Source organism: Silurus aristotelis (genome assembly GCF_946808225.1).
Source record: "Silurus aristotelis genome assembly, chromosome: 11".
NCBI lineage: Eukaryota > Metazoa > Chordata > Actinopteri > Siluriformes > Siluridae > Silurus > Silurus aristotelis.
In genome coordinates, this window is record NC_139584.1 from 28092431 (window position 1) to 28111974 (window position 19544).

At 43.1% G+C, this 19544-nt stretch overlaps 1 protein-coding gene across 2 annotated transcripts in view; it reads left to right on the forward strand.

Annotated features, from left to right (window-relative positions):
• ep400 (E1A binding protein p400) overlaps window positions 1-16451 on the forward strand; it is a 29549-nt gene extending 13098 nt beyond the window's left edge. For both annotated transcript variants that reach the window (XM_083554081.1, XM_083554082.1), the window contains 31 exons: window positions 623-799; window positions 2582-2746; window positions 3638-3790; window positions 3878-3966; window positions 4116-4414; window positions 4605-4807; window positions 5864-6033; window positions 7062-7258; window positions 7767-7878; window positions 7961-8245; window positions 8335-8544; window positions 8664-8708; window positions 8800-8953; window positions 9412-9647; window positions 9854-10027; window positions 10099-10146; window positions 10310-10446; window positions 10538-10594; window positions 10799-10877; window positions 11024-11224; window positions 11322-11367; window positions 11455-11561; window positions 11803-12001; window positions 12077-12210; window positions 13028-13216; window positions 13397-13559; window positions 13682-13779; window positions 14118-14270; window positions 14558-14611; window positions 14709-16083; window positions 16128-16451. In XM_083554081.1, coding sequence (XP_083410207.1) covers window positions 623-799; window positions 2582-2746; window positions 3638-3790; window positions 3878-3966; window positions 4116-4414; window positions 4605-4807; window positions 5864-6033; window positions 7062-7258; window positions 7767-7878; window positions 7961-8245; window positions 8335-8544; window positions 8664-8708; window positions 8800-8953; window positions 9412-9647; window positions 9854-10027; window positions 10099-10146; window positions 10310-10446; window positions 10538-10594; window positions 10799-10877; window positions 11024-11224; window positions 11322-11367; window positions 11455-11561; window positions 11803-12001; window positions 12077-12210; window positions 13028-13216; window positions 13397-13559; window positions 13682-13779; window positions 14118-14270; window positions 14558-14611; window positions 14709-15050 — 4676 coding nt within the window. In that variant the 3' untranslated portion in view covers window positions 15051-16083; window positions 16128-16451. The remainder of the gene's footprint in view (window positions 1-622; window positions 800-2581; window positions 2747-3637; window positions 3791-3877; window positions 3967-4115; window positions 4415-4604; window positions 4808-5863; window positions 6034-7061; window positions 7259-7766; window positions 7879-7960; window positions 8246-8334; window positions 8545-8663; window positions 8709-8799; window positions 8954-9411; window positions 9648-9853; window positions 10028-10098; window positions 10147-10309; window positions 10447-10537; window positions 10595-10798; window positions 10878-11023; window positions 11225-11321; window positions 11368-11454; window positions 11562-11802; window positions 12002-12076; window positions 12211-13027; window positions 13217-13396; window positions 13560-13681; window positions 13780-14117; window positions 14271-14557; window positions 14612-14708; window positions 16084-16127) is intronic.
• Window positions 16452-19544: the final 3093 nt, after the last annotated feature.

Here is a 19544-nt window from a genome sequence, read left to right on the forward strand (position 1 = left end):
AAAAAGGAACTAAAGTTAGCACAGTGTCATTGTGGCCGTTGTAACGAGAATAAGATTTGTTTTGCAAATGCTTGAAAACGCTGAAGAATCCATACCGCTACCATTTAAAAAAAAAAAAAACATTAATTACATAATTATAACTTCAATAAATAAATACAATATTGCAGATGATGCAACATGAACTATTTAACCACATTTTCTAATTCATTCAATTCTATTTAATCAATTCCTTTTGTGCGTATTCAACCGATTATTTAATTTAATCAATATAATAAGTGTGTCGCATTCATTTATTTGTATAAAATCTTATCTATATATTATTTAACCAAGCAGGCCTTTTATTTCAAATTATTTAAAAAATTTTAACTGTTCAAATGTAATGATAAACTACGTTAATATAAAACAAGCGGATAAACACGAACAAGTACCGAACCGAACAACTCCGTCGCCGTAGCCCTCTCTTCTACATTCCTCCATATCGCCTGTTGTGCTTTTTTTTAATTATTTATTAATTAGTTATTTTCTTCTCCATGCCATTAAACATCTTCCTTTTTACATTCCAGTTGGAGAAACACCACCTGATTTTTTTTTTTATTTTTTATTAATTTTTGTAACCCTATAGCCAGCAGCACACCAGGATTCGCTGTTGCACCTGCCGCTTCTACCCATGTGGCTTTAGGTGTAGCAGGGCTAGGTGCTGTAGCCCCCAGAACTGCTGTCACCCCTCAGCCTCTATCCGCCCACCCCCTGCTACCCCAGAGGCTGCTCCTCAGCTCCCAGGCCCAGGCTCGCTTGCCTAGTAAGTGGCCGCGTAACTTCGCCTTCAATGCTTTCAATCACACAAAGAGAAAAAAAAATACTGTCAGATACTGTTTTATGTTTTATTCCATAACAAAGAAAAAAAAGGCTAAAAGGCCAGGAAAGATTTCATCAAACACAGTCATCTGGCTTCCTAATCAACCTTTCAAAGATACGCCGTATGGACTATAAGTATTGGGACACCTGACACTAGTGCATGTTTTCAAAGAACTGGTATAATATATATATTTTGTGTGTTTTATAAAGTAAATGGTAAAACAGTCAACGAAGCTTTAATTGTTTTTATTTTTAGTCAAAAGCCTTTTCCCGCCATTTGTGGTTCTTCTTCTCCAAAACATCGACGGAACACAATTGTACAGGACGTCATTAGACGCAGGGGCATGAAATTTTCCCTTCACTCGAACTAGGAGACCCAAACCTGTTCCTCTGCACAGATCCATGAGGTGTGCTTTACATGGGATAAAGTGGAAGATCTCCTGCTATAAATCTCCAACACTATTCAGCCTTTGGTGTGAATGTGAACGCTGACTGCATCCCAGGCCTCCTCACCGTCTCACCTGCAGAAGAATGAGTGCAAACTTCCACATCTTTTTTCCGCCAGATGAGTGGAGATTATCATAACAGCAAATAGGGACTGAATGACGAATAGGACGTTCTCAAAGATGCAATAAATATCTTATGGTCAGGTGTCCACAAACTTTTGTCCATATGGTTCACTTGTCTCTTTTTGGTGATGAATCTTGTCTCAGTTATCAGGTGTCTCACTACTTATTTGTTTGTATATTTATTTATTTATTTTTTTTAAATGTAGTGTCCCAGATTCAGTCTCCGACATCAGCTGCAAGAACGATCTCTCTATCCTTCTCTTCGTCTCTCTGGCCTGTTCACGGCCTCACATTTTTTTTATTGGTTTAATCACTATGTATTATCTCTTCTCTCTTTCCTCTCCTCTTCAGCACCATCTCTTCTGTTCACAGACTAATCCTTTTTCTTTACCCAGATCAGCTCGAGGATCCTGCACCGAATAGCTTTGCTCTTTTCTTGTATTTCTTGTACACGTTCTTTTTCACACGTTTCCTTTCAGTATCCTCCGGCTACAAGTGCACGTGAGCATGACTGCCTTCACCCTGCACCTTTTAAAAATTTTGTTCACTTTCTCAACTCCTCTTATATCCTTTATTGGTTGTCTCGATGATGAGTAATACAGCAGCGATTTTATATGTTCTCAACAGACTATAGAAATGAAACTTGGATATACTTTAGAGTAGGGACACGATCGTGACGTCTAAACTGTTAACGATGCCCAAATTCCCTTTGTGCAAAAACGTTCAATGAAAAGTTGATAAATGGAATAAATGAATCTATTAATTAACAGATATAATAGTCATTAATAAATAATTCCAAACAAACAGCACGTTGTGTCAGTGATTTGCCTCTAGAGGCCGCCAGAGGACCACCAGAAAAACCATTTGTATGGATTTTTGCCTTAAAGTTCCAGCAATCGGTGTCGATTAATTGGCAAAACCAATTAATTGGTCCGACCTTTAATTTGGCACAGTTATCACCGTAGACTGGTAGATATTTTAATACACATAAAAAAATTTTATTATTTTTTTGGGAATAAAATGAGTCTCCAGGTGCTAATAAATGAATATCTGGGATTTCGAATGACTTTTTTAAAAAAAAAATTATTATTGTAGTTCAATTGTTTATTTATGGCATAGTTGGTATTTAATCACCCATCTGTGTGTTTGTGCTGAAGGTGGAGATGTGGTGAAAGTGGCTCAGTTGGCGTCTCTAACAGGCGCTCAGAGTCGGATCGCACAGACCGAGACGCCGGTCACCCTGCAGTTTCAGGGCAATAAGTTCACGTTGTCACCCAGCCAGCTACGTCAGCTCACCACAGGACAACCTCTTCAGCTCCAAGGTACAGTCACAGTGCACCTATTGTTCCTGTTGCTTTTCTCTACACCCTCGTGCATCAGGGAATTTAATCTCCTGTGCTCTGCTTTCGTTCCAGCCTCGAATGCTCATTGACACGCTCATGCAGCGCTTGACAGTGTTTGTTTGTTTCCTTGGTTGTTGTAGTTCTTTCTTTCGCAGTATTTTATCTTTATCAGACGCATGTAGAGTCTCATGTTTGCTCGTGACCTGTCATATGGTCCTTTTTTGTGCTTTCTGTGCATTTTAAGCCTAAATCATGGGTCCTAATGTGGTTAAAAATGCCTTTTCTTTATTCGTTATACAGTAAAATATAACGTCTACTTCTTCTGTCGGCTTCTCCCATTAGGGGGCGTCACAGCGGATAATCTGTCTCCATACCCCCCTGTCCTCTACATCTGCCTCTTTCATAACCAACTACCTGCATGTCTTCCCTCACCACATCCATAAACCTCCTCTTTGGTCTTCCTCCTTCCTGGTGGTTCCATCCTCAGCATTCTCCCACTGATATACCCCATGTCCCTCCTCTGCACATGTCCAAACCATCACAATCACCTTGTCTCTGAAACATCCTACATGCGCTGTCCCTCTAATAAACTCATTTCTAATCCTGTCCATCGTCGTCCCTCCCAACGAAAACCTCAAATCTTCAGCTCTGCTCCCTCCAGCTCCACCTCCTGTCTTTTACTCAATGCCACTACAACATCTCAGGTCTCACCACAGTCCTGTAAACTTTCCCTTTCACTCTCACAGATACTCTTCTATCACAATACAGTACTACATTTAAATAATACTTGTTTGGTTATTTCTAAGTTTCCCACCAGTGCAGCTGTATTACTGTATATATGATGTATGGGTTTTGCTCCTCATCCTTTAGGTAACATTCTGCAGATCGTCTCGACCCCAGGGCAGCCGATCCTCAGGCCACCGAGCTCCTTGGTGATGCAGTCTGTGGCTCAACCCGTTTCTCTTCAGAACTCTACAGTCCCTCCACAAGCCCACCCTCAGGCCACCCCTACACCCCCACAGGGTGAGAATCCTCATATCTGATTTATGGGGTTTTTTTTTTTCTTTCCAAGAAGATACCTTGATCTAAAGTACACTGTTTGTATATCAGCTGGTGTGGCTGCTGGTACTACAGCTGCGTCGTCTGCCCCCACCGGTGCTGGAAGCAATGCGAAACCCTCCACCAACGCTGCACCACAGGTGAGTGAAATGGTAGAAACAAGGCTTATTTTAAAGTGATGTTTGACCACTCGAGCTTTTGATTCTTCAGTAATATAAAACGAAGACGGCACGAATAAAACAGTGGTTGTATCGAGCGCTCAGTTTTGCTGTGTGCTTTCTCTCCGCAGGAGTCGAGTGAGGAGCGGAGCAGGCAGCTGAAGGAGCGTCTGACTCGTGTGTTCATGGTGAACGAGCGGCGTCTTCAGCGCTCGGTACTGTACGGGGCTGACCTTCTCGAGACATGCTCAGTCACCCGGGAAAGCACTTCTCTTTCTCTCCCTGATCCCGAGCACTCGCGTTGGGCCTGGGCGGGCCGAGATGCCTGCCTGAAGGCCCAGCAAAACAGTGTTTACTCGACTGACTCGCTTCGATCGGCTCTTCGGTCTCACGAAGACAGATTGCAGGAAGGAGACAGCTTCATCAAGAGGTGGGGGGGTTTTTTTTGTTTGTTTTTTTCTTCTCCCCTTTCTTTCTCTCTTTTTTACTTGTGTAAGATTTTTTTTTTTCTTTCATACAGCACAGTAACACAGTATATCCTTTGTTTATTTTGTGATTCTGTTCTTGATTTCTTTTTATTATTATTTATTTTAATCTCAAATCCAAAAATCTTCTTGCAGGCTGTCGTGTATCTTTCCAGCATCCGTAGCTCCAGCGCCTCAGCTTTACGCATTCAACCCGCCCCGGCCATACAGTCTGGAGCAAAAATCTTTCCTGCGTCAGCTATGTGAAGTCTCCGCCCCCTACAACTCGGAGATCCGTGCTTTGGCTTCTCCGGCTCAGTTTGAGCTTCCTGATAAACATCTGCTGGAAATGGACTCAGGTTGGGTTTTGTAAAATGTTTAGCAGGCATGACTACCAGTTAGACGTATTTAATCACAAACGCCTATATTGCCAGGTATCAGGGGGGTTGCGTGTACAAGGAATTTATCATGGTGTGCTGGTCCTAAATTATAAAAAATAAATAAAAAATAACATGAAAAAGTAAAAAATAAATAAAGATAAAAACATGAAATGTAAAGTGAGGCTGTGCAAATAATAATTAGAGGTCGATCGGATTTTACCGATAGCTAGGTTGGATTTTACCGATAGCTAGGTTGGATTTTACTGATAGCTAGGTTGGATTTTACTGATAGCTAGGTCGGATTTTACTGATAGCTAGGTCGGATTTTACTGATAGCTAGGTTGGATTTTACTGATAGCTGGGTTGGATTAATTGCCGATAACCAATTAAGCACCCGATAATTTTTTTTATTTATTTATAAAAAATAAACACCATGTTAAATAGTAATGAAATGTATTATACAATTTTTTCTTTTTATTTCTGAATCATGAAAATGTGCTAAATGAAATAAATGACTATTAATTATATTATATAAATGATAATAAATTCATATTATATAGCAGCACAGTCTCGCATGTAAAAACAAACAGCACGTGACCTTAATTACTCGCCTCTAGAGGCCGCTCTCGTAATGACAGCCGACTTTCTCAGCCGCTCTAGCGACGGATGCTACCTGGAAAAACTATCGGTATGGATTTTGTTAATGGTTCCAGCAATCAGCTGTCGGCGCTGATCGAGCGGCAAAACCGATAAATCAGTCGACCTCTAATAATAATGTAAGTGAGTCAGTGCAATGATCATTTTCCCCAAATAAGTCCAAGATGCAGGGTTGGTTGTGTTTATGTAAAACGTATAAAATGAACAGCTTGAGGTTTGTATTACCGTAATGTTGGTGTTTATGGAAGCAGGTCAGAGATGATGGTGGGTTTTTGGTATTATTGATGAGGTCAGTTTGTAGATGAAGAAGGCAGCTTTGTAATTGTGAGGTATTACATTTAAATTTCAGTGCATAATGATGTGTGTGTGTGTTTGAAGGTAAGCTGGAGGCGTTGTCTATCCTGCTGCACAAGCTGAAAGCAGAAGGCAGGAGAGTCCTCATCTACACTCAGATGGCAAGCATGTTGGATATCCTAGAGGTTTTTCTTGACCGCCGACATTTCACATTTGTACGTCTGGATGAGAGCCTCTCCCATCAGGAAAGACAGGTATTCAGATTTTTTTTATGCATGTCGAAACACAGTGTGTAAAAACGTGTGAAGTCAAGTCAAGTTTATTTGTATAGCGCTTTTCACAACAGACATTGTCTCAAAGCAGCTTTACAGAAAACAACAGTGAAGGTGAATGGTGTGCGTTTGTCCCTGATGAGCAGCCGTGGCGACAGTGGCAAGGAAAAACTCCCTTAGATGATATGAGGAAGAAACCTTGAGAGGAACCAGACTCAAAGGGGAACCCATCCTCATATGGGTGACATCGAGAGTTTGATCATAAATCTTTCAACAATACAGAACAATTTGTGATCATCATAGATCCAGCATCAGCTTCTCCATGCCAGGGCCTTTAAACACTCGGCATCTACTTCTCCATGATCATCCATAGGTCCATAATCTTCACGAGGTGGGACGTGACTGGAGCTGGCCAAACCTCAGGATGCCTCGGGATGGGGAGAGAAAGAGAAGCAGTGGAGAGGAATTAGCGTAGCTGCTGTTCATGATATTAACAGCACAAGTTGATAATGTGCATGTGATCAGATGTTCTGGAGCACAAGGTTATGATGTGATGTGTGTGATGTGTGTTATGTGTAGGCTTTGCTAAAAAGATATGTTTTTAATCTGCACTTAAACTGGGAGAGTGTATCTGAACCCCGAACACTGTCAGGAAGACTATTCCAGAGTTTAGGAGCTAAATGTGAAAATGCTCTACCGCCTTTAGTGGACTTTGCTATTCTAGGAACTACTAGAAGCCCAGAGTTTTGAGATCTCAGGGAGCGTGACGGATTGTAGCGTGTTAAAAGACTGGATAGATACATGGGAGCCAAACCATTTAGTGCTTTATAAGTGAGTAGCAGTAGTGTGTAGTCTATTCGAAACTTAATAGGAAGCCAATGTAGGGACGATAAGATTGGGGTTATATGATCGCCTTGTGTTCGCCCTTCTGTTTTTTTGTGAACTTAGGATGAGAATTCAAAAGACCCATCATCGCTCTAACCTCTGCTGCTCTTGCCCTGTTCCCTCAGGATCAGATAAAGGCATTCAACTGCAACAGGCGGTTCTTTTGTGCCATCCTGACCAATCGTTGCTGTTCCGCCGTGGGCCACGTGTTTGACGCCGACACGGTCGTGTTCTACGACACGGATCTTAACCCCAGCATGGACGCACGCACCCAAGAGTGGTGCGACAGAGTCGGGCGCTCCAAAGACATCCACATCTACAGGTGTGTGAATTGTAGCCATTCGTGATTATGTAAGAAAAGTTGCGTAATGAAGACAAAGGTTATAGTTACAATTAGAGGTGAACCGGATTTTTCTTCGAAAGCTAGATTGGCTCATACTTGCCGATAACCGATTAATCAAGCGATAGTTTTTATAATGTTTAATAGATAAAAAAAAAAAAAACACCATCATATAGTACTGAACTTTATTACAAATGAGAAGAAAAAAAAAACAGTACTAAATCATGGAAATATGCCAAATGATATAAATTTGAATGAAATATCGTGTTATCGTGTGTAAAAACAAACAGCACGTGGTGTCAGTGGTTTGCCTCTAGAGGCCGCTCTCGTAATGATGGCGGACTGGAAGTTGGAAAAACTATCCATAAGGATTTTTGCCGCTATTTCCAGCAATCAGCTATCGGTGCTGGCAAAACCAATCAAACAGTCCACATCTAGTTCTAAGAGAATGACATAAATGTAACTGCTGGTGTATGTATGTTTGATTCAGGCTGGAGAGTGGAAACTCCATAGAGGAGAAACTGCTGAAGAATGGCACTAAGGACTTGATCAGAGAGGTAGCAGCCCAAGGCACGGACTACACGCTCGCCTTCCTTACACAGGTACACACCCACATCTCTTGAACACCATACACCAGGACTGAAACTTTTTCAGGAAGTTCTAATCTCGATATTTTCGTTGCAGCGCACCATCCAGGACCTGTTTGAGGTCGAAGTCGGGTCTGGGGAGAAGGTCGAGGAGTTCGTTGTGCTGCATCAGGAACCGTCTCCGTCAGAATCGATTCCTCCTCACGTTGCCAGGCCGTACATCCAGGCCCTCAACACCATCACGCTTCAGACGCTTCACCCAGACGAGACGAACGAGAAGAAAGCGGTAGAAAAAGGAAAGGAGCAAACGGAGAAGGAGAAAGAGGGTGATGTGAAGGATAAAATTTCTCAGTTAGAAGAGTTGGCATCTGTTGTGGATCAGGTAATTGGTAGTTGCTGTGATTTTCTTTTTTTATATACTTTTTTTATTTTTTTATTATTAAACTAAATTTTTCTTTATAACTGCTGTAGCTGACTCCTATTGAGAGATATGCACTCGAGTACCTTGAGTACCTTCACATCAGTGAAGATGAAGCTGTTGCTAAGGAGCGCGTAGAAACCTCTAAACGAGCCTGGGAGCTGCGGCACCAGCAGAAGCGAAAACGCGAAGACGATGAGCTGGCTACTCTAGAAGACGAGGAAGACCTCTTCACCTACACCAGAGAGGATGCCTACAACATGGTACACCTTTTACGAACTATCAGCCATTATGCCATTATGACTTGAAAGTATTTTATTGAGAAATTTATAAGCCTATTCTTTTTATTTATTTATTTATTTATTTATTTTCTTCTCTGAAGGAGTACGTGTTTGAATCTGCAGACGGTCAGACAGAAATCATGCCGGTGAGACGCTACTGCATTTATTATTCATAGGATTTCATCGTATCACATATAGATATGATGATCTGTTTTTTCCGTCTTGTTCTCCCTCTAGTTGTGGACGCCCCCGACGCCACCTCAGGACGATAACGACATCTATATCGACTCTGTGATCTGCCTCATGTACGACTCCGCCCCCATGCCCGAGTCCAAGTTGCCTCCAGTGTACATCCGCAAAGAGCACAAGAGGCCCAAGATGGACCCGTCTGGTAGGAAATCATCCACGGCTTCCATCATTGTAGCTTTTGTTTCGAGGAAAAATGAGTTTAAACTGATTAGAAAGGCTGCAGTAGGAAAGAAATATATTGTTTTGCATGTAAACATAGACAATAGTGTTTACACTGAACAGGCATAACATTATAACACTGACAGGTGTAGTGAACACTATGACATTTTGTCCTCAAAGTTGACGTGTTGAAAGCAGGAAAAATGGGCGAAATGGGGGATTTGACAAAATTGTGACGTCTAGACGTCTGGGTCAGAGCATCTCCAAAACTGCAGCTTTTGTGGGGTGTTCACAGTCTGCATTGGTCAGAATCTTTCAAAAGTGCTCCAATGGAGGAACAGTGGTGAACCTGCAGATATGATTAACCAATTTTATCATTTGTTTCTCGATAGAATTATGCATATTTTTTTTACTGGTAATAACCTGGTTGTGTCTCCTCAGCCATGGGACGTAAAAAGAAGAAGGGTCACGGCGAAGCAGTGATCCCCCCGCGGTCGCTCTTCGATAAGGCTAGCATGCTGAAGGTGCGGCGAGAAGGAAAAGACCAGAAGAAGAACTTCTCCCTGAAGCAGCAGGCTCCGTTCGCCAAGCCGCTGCCATCGCTGGTAAAACCCACCATGGAGCCGGGGCAGGATAATCCTGAGTGGCTCATCAGTGAGGACTGGGCTCTGCTGCAGGTACACACATACACACGTCTATGAACACACACACACAGGCCTACAATTGTGTGCTTTCAGCTTTGCGATAACAGTCACATATGGCTGGGAAAATCAGGTGTCCCAATACTTTTGTCCATATAGTGTACATAACACTCAGACTTGCTGAAGGTCTTGTTATAGCTCAGTAACAGACCCTATAATATCTTTTCTGTGATGATTGGCAGGCTGTGAAACAGCTACTGGAGCTTCCTCTGAACCTGACTATCGTGTCTCCGGCTCACACTCCAAACTGGGACTTGGTGAGCGACGTGGTGAGCTCCTGCAGCAGGATCTACCGCTCGCCAAAACAGTGCCGCAGCCGCTACGAGAACGTCATCATCCCGCGTGAGGAGGGCAAGGTGCGTTTATACTTTTGCTTCTATACTTTCCTGTCTATTTCGACTTTAATAATTAGGGCTTTGTCTTGCAGTTAATTTATGAAGCTAATCCCAAGAAGAAAACCAAGAGCATCTATAAGGTAAGATAATGCAGGTAGCTTTTTTTTTTTTTTTTTGCTTGTTGTTTCTAATTGATCCCAATGCTCTTTTTTTTTTTTTTTTTTTTTTTTTTTTTTATATATATATATATATATATATATATATATATATATAATATATATATATATATAAACCATTACGCAGACTAAGAACAGCCGTCCCCTGCGCACGTGTCAGATCTACACCCAGGACGACAACGCCACCCAGATCCAGCTCTACAACAACCGCTTCGAGCTCATGAAGATCATCGCCAGCAAGAGGAGTGCTCCCATAAAACCTCTGTAAGAGCTCGGGATAGAGCTGCAAAACGACGGTGTGGTTTTGCTGCTTCCTTCATCGCTTTTTAATTTTTCTTTTTTTTTTCTTTATTAGACTGGGTATGAATCCGTTCCAGAAGAACCCTAAGCACGCTTCTGTCTTGGCTGAAAGGTAACTTATTTTTTTTGGTCAGAATACTATATGGATCCCATATAGAAAATTGTTGTTCACAATAAAAAAAAAAAATGAAAGAATTTAAGTAAAATGAAAATTTGAATAAGTATATACATGTTATGTTGTATATCAAGTGAAATATAATTTGTAACATCTGTGCCAATACTGATTTGTTTTTCTGTGTCTGAATCTGTTACACAGCGGTATCAGCTATGATAAGCCCCTGCCTCCTATCCAGGTGGCATCTCAGAGAGCTGAGAGAATCGCTAAAGAGAAGAAGGTGATTTTTATATATATATATATATATATATATATATATAAAATAACAAATTGATACTAGAGCGATGTGATTTTGTGTGTTTTATAACGGAGAATAAATTAGTCTCTCAGTGAGCTCTAGATCGTTATTTTTTTTGTCTTTCCCAGGCTCTGGCAGAGCAACAAAGGGCTCAGCAGTTGGCTCAGCAGCAGCAGCAACAGGCAGCCGGAGCTACTCCCGGGACTCCAGGAGCCACCACTCAGCCCCAAGCCCAGACCCAAGCCGCTGCTGCCCCTGTACTACAAGCCGCTGCAGTTCCTCAGGGCACCCAGCAAGGAGCGGCCACAGTCCCGAACACGGCTGTGCTGGTCAGGATTTTTACATTCCCCGTGACAATGTTTTTTACGGCTCGAAATCTAACGTGAGCATGCGTATTTATTCTTCGTGTCGCTTTTTCACTTGCAGACCGGCGCGATCAAGACGGCCGCTGCCGGCACGGGTATTCAGACAGGTATCGTTGGTGCAGCTCATAGTGTTGTTTCATTCCGTCTGAAATTCCTCTGATGATGACGATGATTTTTTTTCCTTGTCTCGGCAGCTGCAGTGGGAGGGAACTTGATCGTGAACACGGTAGCCAGCGTTCCTCCGGGCCAGTTCCAGGGAAACAAGCGTCTCGCGTCTCCTGTCATTTCCGGGACTTTACCTGTAAGCTGGGCATTTTCTCTCCGAATAAAATACACTGTAGATCGAGATGCGTTTTAGACCTGGTGGTGTAGCAAATATGAATACGAATTAATCTGATATGGAAAACACGCAGGCACATTTTGGTTCATTTTTCTATTATTCTGATTGATTTTGGGAAGAGACGCTTTTCCACATAACAGGACGTCTATCAAAAAGACTAATTTGTGTGTTAGTGTGTGATAACACGTCTCTTTTGCTTTAGGCTGCAGGTACGGCTACAGCTCAGGTGGTTCACACCCAGCAGAGGGCGGTCACCTCAGCCCCCACCACCGCCCCTGCTGAAGTCGTCACCATAGCAGCCAGCCAGTGTGTTCGTGCTGTTACCCCGGTGACCGCCTCAACTGTGGTGTCCACGAGTCTGGCTCAGGTTCAGTCGCAGACACGCTCGCTCGTTGCTCCAGGTATGCCCCACACACGCACACCTGCACACCTGCAATCACCCAGAAACTACCTTCCCACTTTCTTCACTTTAACAGGGATGCAGCTGACCCCGGGGAAGCCGATCACTCAGGCTCAGCTACAGATCTTCAGGCAGCAGCAGCTCCAGCAGCAGCAGCCACAGCAGCAGGCCGGTTCTCCTCAGATCAAAACAGGGAACAAACCACAACAGGTACACACGCACGCACGCACGCACGCCTGTCTTGTAGCTGCAGTCATGCAATTCGCTGACATGGCTCTTCTTGCCGGAAGTCTAGAACTTTTGTTTACCGACGCAGGAAGTCTGACGAAGATATTTGCTGAATGTCTGCTTTTTTGCGAGGCAATGAAAGTTTCGTCAGCACCTCCACCCGTAGAACACAACGCAGATGCACAGATCAGCGCCCTGTGACGGCGCACGTTCCTCAGTGCCAAAATAAGGTCAATATAATCCGCACAAAGACTCGTTTCTCATCAGCGACGTAGGTCACAGCACTTGTTATAAAATGACAAATCGCTTAAAAAAAAAAAAAAAAAAGTGAGATTTCGCATGTACACCACACAGGAAGTGGTCTACAGAAGTTTCCCATAAGAAAATATTTCTCATATTCACGAGAAATCGGTGCTTCTTAAAAGGTATGGATTTAGGAGACAATATCCTCCCTGGACCCAGTATTTGCATTTACATTCATGGCATTTTGAAGACGTGCTTAATCAGGGCGACTTAGTTATCGCAGTTATACAGCTGAGCAATTGTGGGGCCTCGCTCAAGGGGCCCAGAGGTGGCAGCTTGGTGGTCCTGGGATTTTAACTCCAAAGTCCAACATCTTATGCACTGAGCTTCCACTTCCACTTTTCACAAATTCCAGCACCATCTAAACAAAACAAAAATGCTAGTTTAAATATTTCAGGAAGAGGTAGGTGAAGATAGCCGGTGACTCAGCTGTTCCGAACATCTATGGGAAGATCATTTATCATACATCATATCATTCGATTATTTTCTCATGAAGATGGCAAAGCCGAAGCTGCAGGTGGTGGCTGCTCAGGGCCAGCAGGCTGCAGTCACACAGCAGCCCCAGCAGGTCCAGACGGCTTCCACTCCCCAGCCTGGTGCGCAGCTCACCACGATGAACGCCGTAACCAGAGCTGCTGCTGTGCTCACCGGGACCACCGCATCTAACCTGCAGGTCACCAGACTGGTGAGCTATCTCACACATACACACACACATTCAGACCTTTGGCTTAAAAATGGGTTGAAATTCAACAGCTAGAGGCTCAGATGTTTTTCTTGAAGTTTTGAACGTCTCTCATATGTCACACAGCGAGATACGCTTTACATGGTATAAAGCTGACGTTTCTTGTCGTTTCTCCTTCATCAGACACGAGTCACTGCTCCAGGTATCGTCCCAGCACAGGTGGGCGGGACGGCCCAGGTGACTCTGACCAAACCTCCGGTGGTGTCTGTACCTGCAGTAGTGTCGTCCACCCTACCAGTGACCGTGGCAGGAATCAGCGTGGCTATTGGGCAGAACCCCAAAACGGGTACTAGTCTTACACATGGAGGGATTTTCACACAAATGAGCGCGCAGGTTTCCTTTGAAGTTGAATAAAATGATACATTTTTGATTTATGATTGCTCTTTGTGTGCGTGTTGTGTTGTGTAGGTTCCTTCCAGGTTCAGCAGTTGTTGCGGCAGAAGCAGCCTGGAGCAGTGCAACAAAAAGCTGCACAACCTCAGACACAGGCTGCAGTACAGCAGAAGGTATTTATAATTTTTTTTTTACTCTTAATGATAGCGTAAACTATTTTTTTAAATAATATTCTTATTAAAAAAATCGTGGGCTTTTTATCGCAATTATTTTAAAAAATGTTTACGTGATTTTATTTTTTCTAAATGATATTGTGTGGGTTTTTTTTCCTAATAATTTTTTAATTGAATTTTATTTATTTATTTATTTTAGTTTTTTTAATATAGGGTTTTTTCTAAATGATAGTGATACTTTTTTTTTTTTTTTTTTTTTTTATTTTTTTTTTTACGTATTATTTATTCCAATAAATTATTTTTTTTTATTCATTGTTAAAATATTTTTTCTTGTTCAGTTGGCCACTCAGCAGGCGGCTCAGGCAGCAGGTCAGGGTCAGCAGAAGGTAGCGTACGCCACCACGCAACTTGCGCCAGGCATCAAGACCCAGTTTATCACCACTTCTCTCACTGCCCAGTCCCAGAAACCTGCCACTGCACAGCAGTTCCAGGTACACACACACACACACACACACACACACACACACACACACACACACACACACACAGTGCATTCTGAAATTTTGTATGCAGTTACTTCTCAAACCTCATGTAGATATGGAACATTTTATATTACATCTGTTAAAGTCTGACATTCATTTTAAAATTAATTAAATTACAGCTGTAAATTTTTGCTCCTTTTACAAATGGTTAAGGCTCTGGGTTAGTGATTAGAAGGTCAAGGGTTTGAGTGCGTGTTTGTGCTTCATGCTTCCTGCTTCCTCTCCTCTGCTTGTAGGTCACTAAACTTCCTCAGATAGTGCAACAGCAGTTAGTGTCCTCACAACAGCAGGTACGAGTGAGCTTGTGACGCTGCATTTCATATTTCTGTTCTTTTTCTCTGTGATGATGATGATGATGATGATGATGATATTTTTGTGTGTGTGTAGATCCAGGCCCAGCCTCAGACGGTGACTCTGACCCAGGCGCCTGTCACGACTGGACAGTCTTCCCAGCTACAGGTGATCCCCACGTCTGCCGCGCAAGTGGTCCATCAGAAACTCCTTCCGCAGCAGCAGGTTGTTACCACGGCAGCTCCGGCGTCCTCCACTCAGATCTCGATCCCAGCTCCTCAAAGCCCCGCCCAGCAGCAGAGCACCGTAGTGACCCCTGCAGTCGACACGCTGGTACAGCAGCCTGGAACGCCGCAGTCTCAAACGGCCAAAGGAAACGCACGCGCAGGAGCCGCCATGCGCGCTAAAACTCCAGCCAAACCCAGCGGAGGCAGCTAGACACTCACACACTCTCTCACACACACATATACACACACACACAAACACTTCACGTTGTGGAAGTTGTTTTACTGGATTCTGTTGCAGTAAAATGCTTCTTTTTTTCTTTTTTTTTCTACCACGTTTCTGGTTTTTACGGCCGTTACACATCATACCTTTTATTATCCTCGAAAGAAATCACGGACCTATGATTATGGAACGCCACACGGTCTCATTGTAACAGGAAGCGGCTGATTGGATGTTCTCAAGTCTGATTGGTTAGAAGGTTTAGGTAAAGTTTGGATAATGATACCGGTGTCCAGATCATTCAGGTGTGTGTGTGCGTGCGTGCGTGCGTGCGTGCGCACACAGTAAAAAGCCCCAGGTTTAAGATTTTAGATACCTTGTGTATGTGTCCACCTCGTACAGCTGAACGTTTTTTTTTTTTTAGTTGTGGCCAGTTAAGACTAGTAGCTTGTGAACGTCCTGATGGGGGCGATGTTCTACTGGAACGGGACTAGGTTGCGATGTCCAGATGGCGCAGGACGAGGCTGCTGCGTACCGGATTGGATGAATGAGCGAACAATCCGAAGTCTTTAGAGCAGTAGAGGGGTTTGGTGTTACAGATGGATCCTGCTCTTGGTTTTTATTAGCGAGTTGTATGTTAGATGTGTCATAAACGAGTGTACGATTGTAATGTTTGACTGGAGACCCATCAATCCCATCAGGGTCACGGCACCAAGATAGGAGACATGAAATAAAAAGTTATCTGAAAGTTTATATCGTTTACATTTACGGCATTTGGCAGACGCCCCTTATCCTCTTACATCTGAGCAGTTGAGGGTTAAGGGCCTTGCTCAAGGGGCCCGGCAGTGGCAGCAAGGTGGTGCTGGGATTTGAACTCGGGACATCGAGACCAATGCCTTAACCACCTTCCTATCACATACCAGTATAGCATTTCAGATAAAGACGATGGGCGTTGGTGCGTGTCTGGTGGTCATGTGTGAGGACGTGGGATTTAACCAGTCACTGGACGTTTCCTACGAAGCTGCTCGTGACGTCACAGACAGACAGACAGACAGACAGACAGACAGACAGACAGACAGACAGACAGACAGACAGACGGAGCGCAGACGACAATTTATTTTTGTTGTTTTTGTGCTTTTTTTTTTATTCTGTATCAGCTGCACTGTAAAATTGTGTTGATGTACTTGTAATGTGTCCGATTTTCCCCTCATCCATCAAATATTTGTCTCTTTTTTTTGTTTTCTTTTTATTCATTCTGAGGAACAAATGTGTAAATAACAGAAGGGAAGACATTTGTAACTGTAAAGCAGTTGTGTTTTCTTTGGAAATGTATTTTTTTTTTGTTAGTTTTTTTGTTTTTTTCCAACTCTATATAAAGTGTTGTTTTTATACCAAGACGGCGGTATTCGGTGTCTAATTTGGCGATTGTATGCAGAAGTATTGGCACCCCCCACGTAAGCGATTGAAATGTCCGTTTTGTTTGCTTCTCGTATTTCTTTTCTTCGGCGTGACCGCTCGTCGCTGTATTTTCAGCAAGCAAACTGTAGTTTTACGGAGGAAACAAGTAAAATGTTTAATGCTAGAAGTCTCCTTGTGCAGCATTTGTACTGTTTAGAACACGTTATAGAAGCTATAAACAAAGAGGAAGTCACTTGTCACATTTCAGAGAAACCAAAAAGCACAAACTCCTTCGTCTTGAAGTTTCATTTCAGTTTTATTTGTAGAGCGATTTTTAACAAAGGACAGAGTTCTAAAGCAGCTTTATGGAAATAGAGGTTATTAAGTTGGACTGTATACGTTTTGATGCCTTTTGACCGAGCCTGTGATGTCGTCTAGTGAGATGGCATGAGGAAGAAACCTTGACTTCAGACTTTTTATTTCTGATTTTGCTTCAGCAATGATGTAAACCTACCTTACCATGTAAATAGTGCAGGTTGTCCTTGTTACATAATATTGAAGTTGCTGATTTAAACTGTACAGATGTTCAATTCTTTCACACACTTTGAAATGAGGGGAGGGGGGAATGCGGTAGTTGTTCAGAGGGGGCGCTGTTGTCTTTCATTTAATTGTATTAGCTCATGTAGACCGTAGTTGACAGATTTCTCCAGATGTAGGTTCTGTGCGAGTCTCGGACAGGCCTGTGAATTCTTCACACGCTTCGAGAAGAGGAAACTTGGACGCACATACGGAATATATCTGAAGGTGTACATTCAACATCAGGGCGAGAAAGTCGTGTGTGTGTGCGTGTGTGTGTGTGTGGGCAGGAGGCGGTATGCAGGATGTGGAATGGGTCAGTGCTTTTAGAGTTTTAGAGTTTTATTTCAGCTTGAACTCTTATAGTTTGGCTGTAAAACTGAAAAAAAGGAAGAATCGTGATCAGCGTGACTGAAACAGCGGTTTGATGTGCTGATTTAAAAGAAATCACAAGAGGCTCAAATCCTTTTCTGAAATTGTATTTTTCTTGTCATTTATGACCCCGTTTCATGGGTGGAGGCTTCCTTCCTTTTCCACCATTACAGCGAGATTCAGTGCTCCACTAATCACAAAGTGCATCAGCTCAGTTCAGGTGAATGTGTGGACAGGAAGCTCAACATTACAAGCTTTATTCTGTGTGTGTTGTGTTTGTTGGCGTTAATACCGTCGCCGTCTGGTCCTGTTTGCTTCACTTCTCTGTGACTGACGTGACCTTTAAGCGGCTCTGCGAGTGGAAAGATCAGACGTGTCGATTTCTGCCAGACTGAAAGTCGTTTGGCGAAGGCCGTGTGCAGAAAACGGACCGTTTCAAACATTATTTATTGAACTGATCATTTAATAGACACGAAACATGAGACCAGCAGCTGTAATGTTATATCGTTGTGTAGAATTGGTTATGGGTCCATGAAGGACACCAGGGTTCTGGTAGTTAATGCAATTCCTTTTGAGCAAGTCAACATCACACCACATCTCTGTGTAGTGAACATTCAGCCAGAACTTACTGTTGTAGACTTCTCGCTTGATTGTGGTCATCTGGTGGTGTGGTGATCTGGAGTCAGGGATCCATTAGAGTCAGTGGACAGTGAGAGTCGAGTCAGGGATCTGTTGGAGCTCTGTTAGATTTTAAGATCTGTAGATCTGGTGGTGTAGTGATCTAGGCTCAGGGCATTTTTAGAGTCAGTGATCAGTTCGAGTCAGTGGACAGTGACTAGAACGAGCTGGTTCTCAGTTCGAACACCGAGCAAAAACCAAAACCACGAAAAGAACTTTTTTTCTTCTGCTTTTCCAGCTTTTCTTTGTTCTTTATCATGCTGTAGAACATAAGTAGGAGCTCAGAAGAACAACAGGTTGTCTGATGATTGTGTTTTAGCATCAGTGACGTTGTGAGAGACAGGAGACAGAGGTGTCACGTTTCTCCTCGAGGGAATCTGTGTCTCAGGAGAGATCGGTGTGGTGTCCTGTAGGACAAACATGATGTTCATGATACACTGTGACTGTCTGTTACACTGTAACCTGGTGAACTCCGTGTATAAAACACTGCTGGTGTCCAAGAAACACAGCGTGCCCAGAGAACACACTCCCAACTACAGAGCTGATCCAGGTTTCCTTTTGTACTGTGAATACTGTGTGTGTGTGTGTGTGTGTGTGTGTGTGTGTGTGTGTGTGTGTGTGTGTGTGTGTGTGTGTGTGGTGGTGAGGGGGGCCTAACATCACCAAACACACCTTCCTGTTCTCCCATACAGTAGGCAGAAAAGGTTGAAATGAGACTCGTATTGTAATGTGGAAAGTGGAAGGCGTGTCTACAGACACTATTCTTTTCTATTTTACCAAATTCTTACCACAAGTTACCAAATGGAAGTGAAACGTCAGCACGTCTTCCTCTTTCGCTCTTTGTGTTGTAATAGTAGACAGACTCTAAAATATATATTGTGTGTGTGTGTGTGTGTGTGTGTGTGTGTGTGTGTGTAGAAGGAAAATTGAAAGAGAGGGAGACAGTAGGATGTTATTTATTGGTCTTGCCTCAGATCTGCTGGAGCCCCTTTGCTCAGTCTGACAGTGTCATTGATCTTTGTCTGATACACTCCTGCCTACTGCTGTGTGTGTGTGTGTGTGTGTGTGTGTGTGTGTGTGTGTGTGTGTGTGCGCGCACGCCTCAGGCTGTTGCGTAATCCGATTATGAAACAGCCTGGCAATATGAGCCTACTCCCTACTCTGGGACACACACACACACACACACAGACACTGCTAAAAGGACATTTATTTTGAACACATTTCCATTTATTCACACACACACACACACACACACACACTTGTATTGTCTGGATATTTCGTTCTAAAACCCTATGAGATCTCAACCAACTTAGAATTCCTTTTGAGCAAGTAAACATCACACCACATCTCTGTGTAGTGAACATCCAGACACAATTTACTGTCATAGAGCTCACGCTTTACTCTGGAGATCTGGTGGTCTGGAGATGTGGTTGTGTAGTTATCTGGTGGTCTTGGGATCTTGTG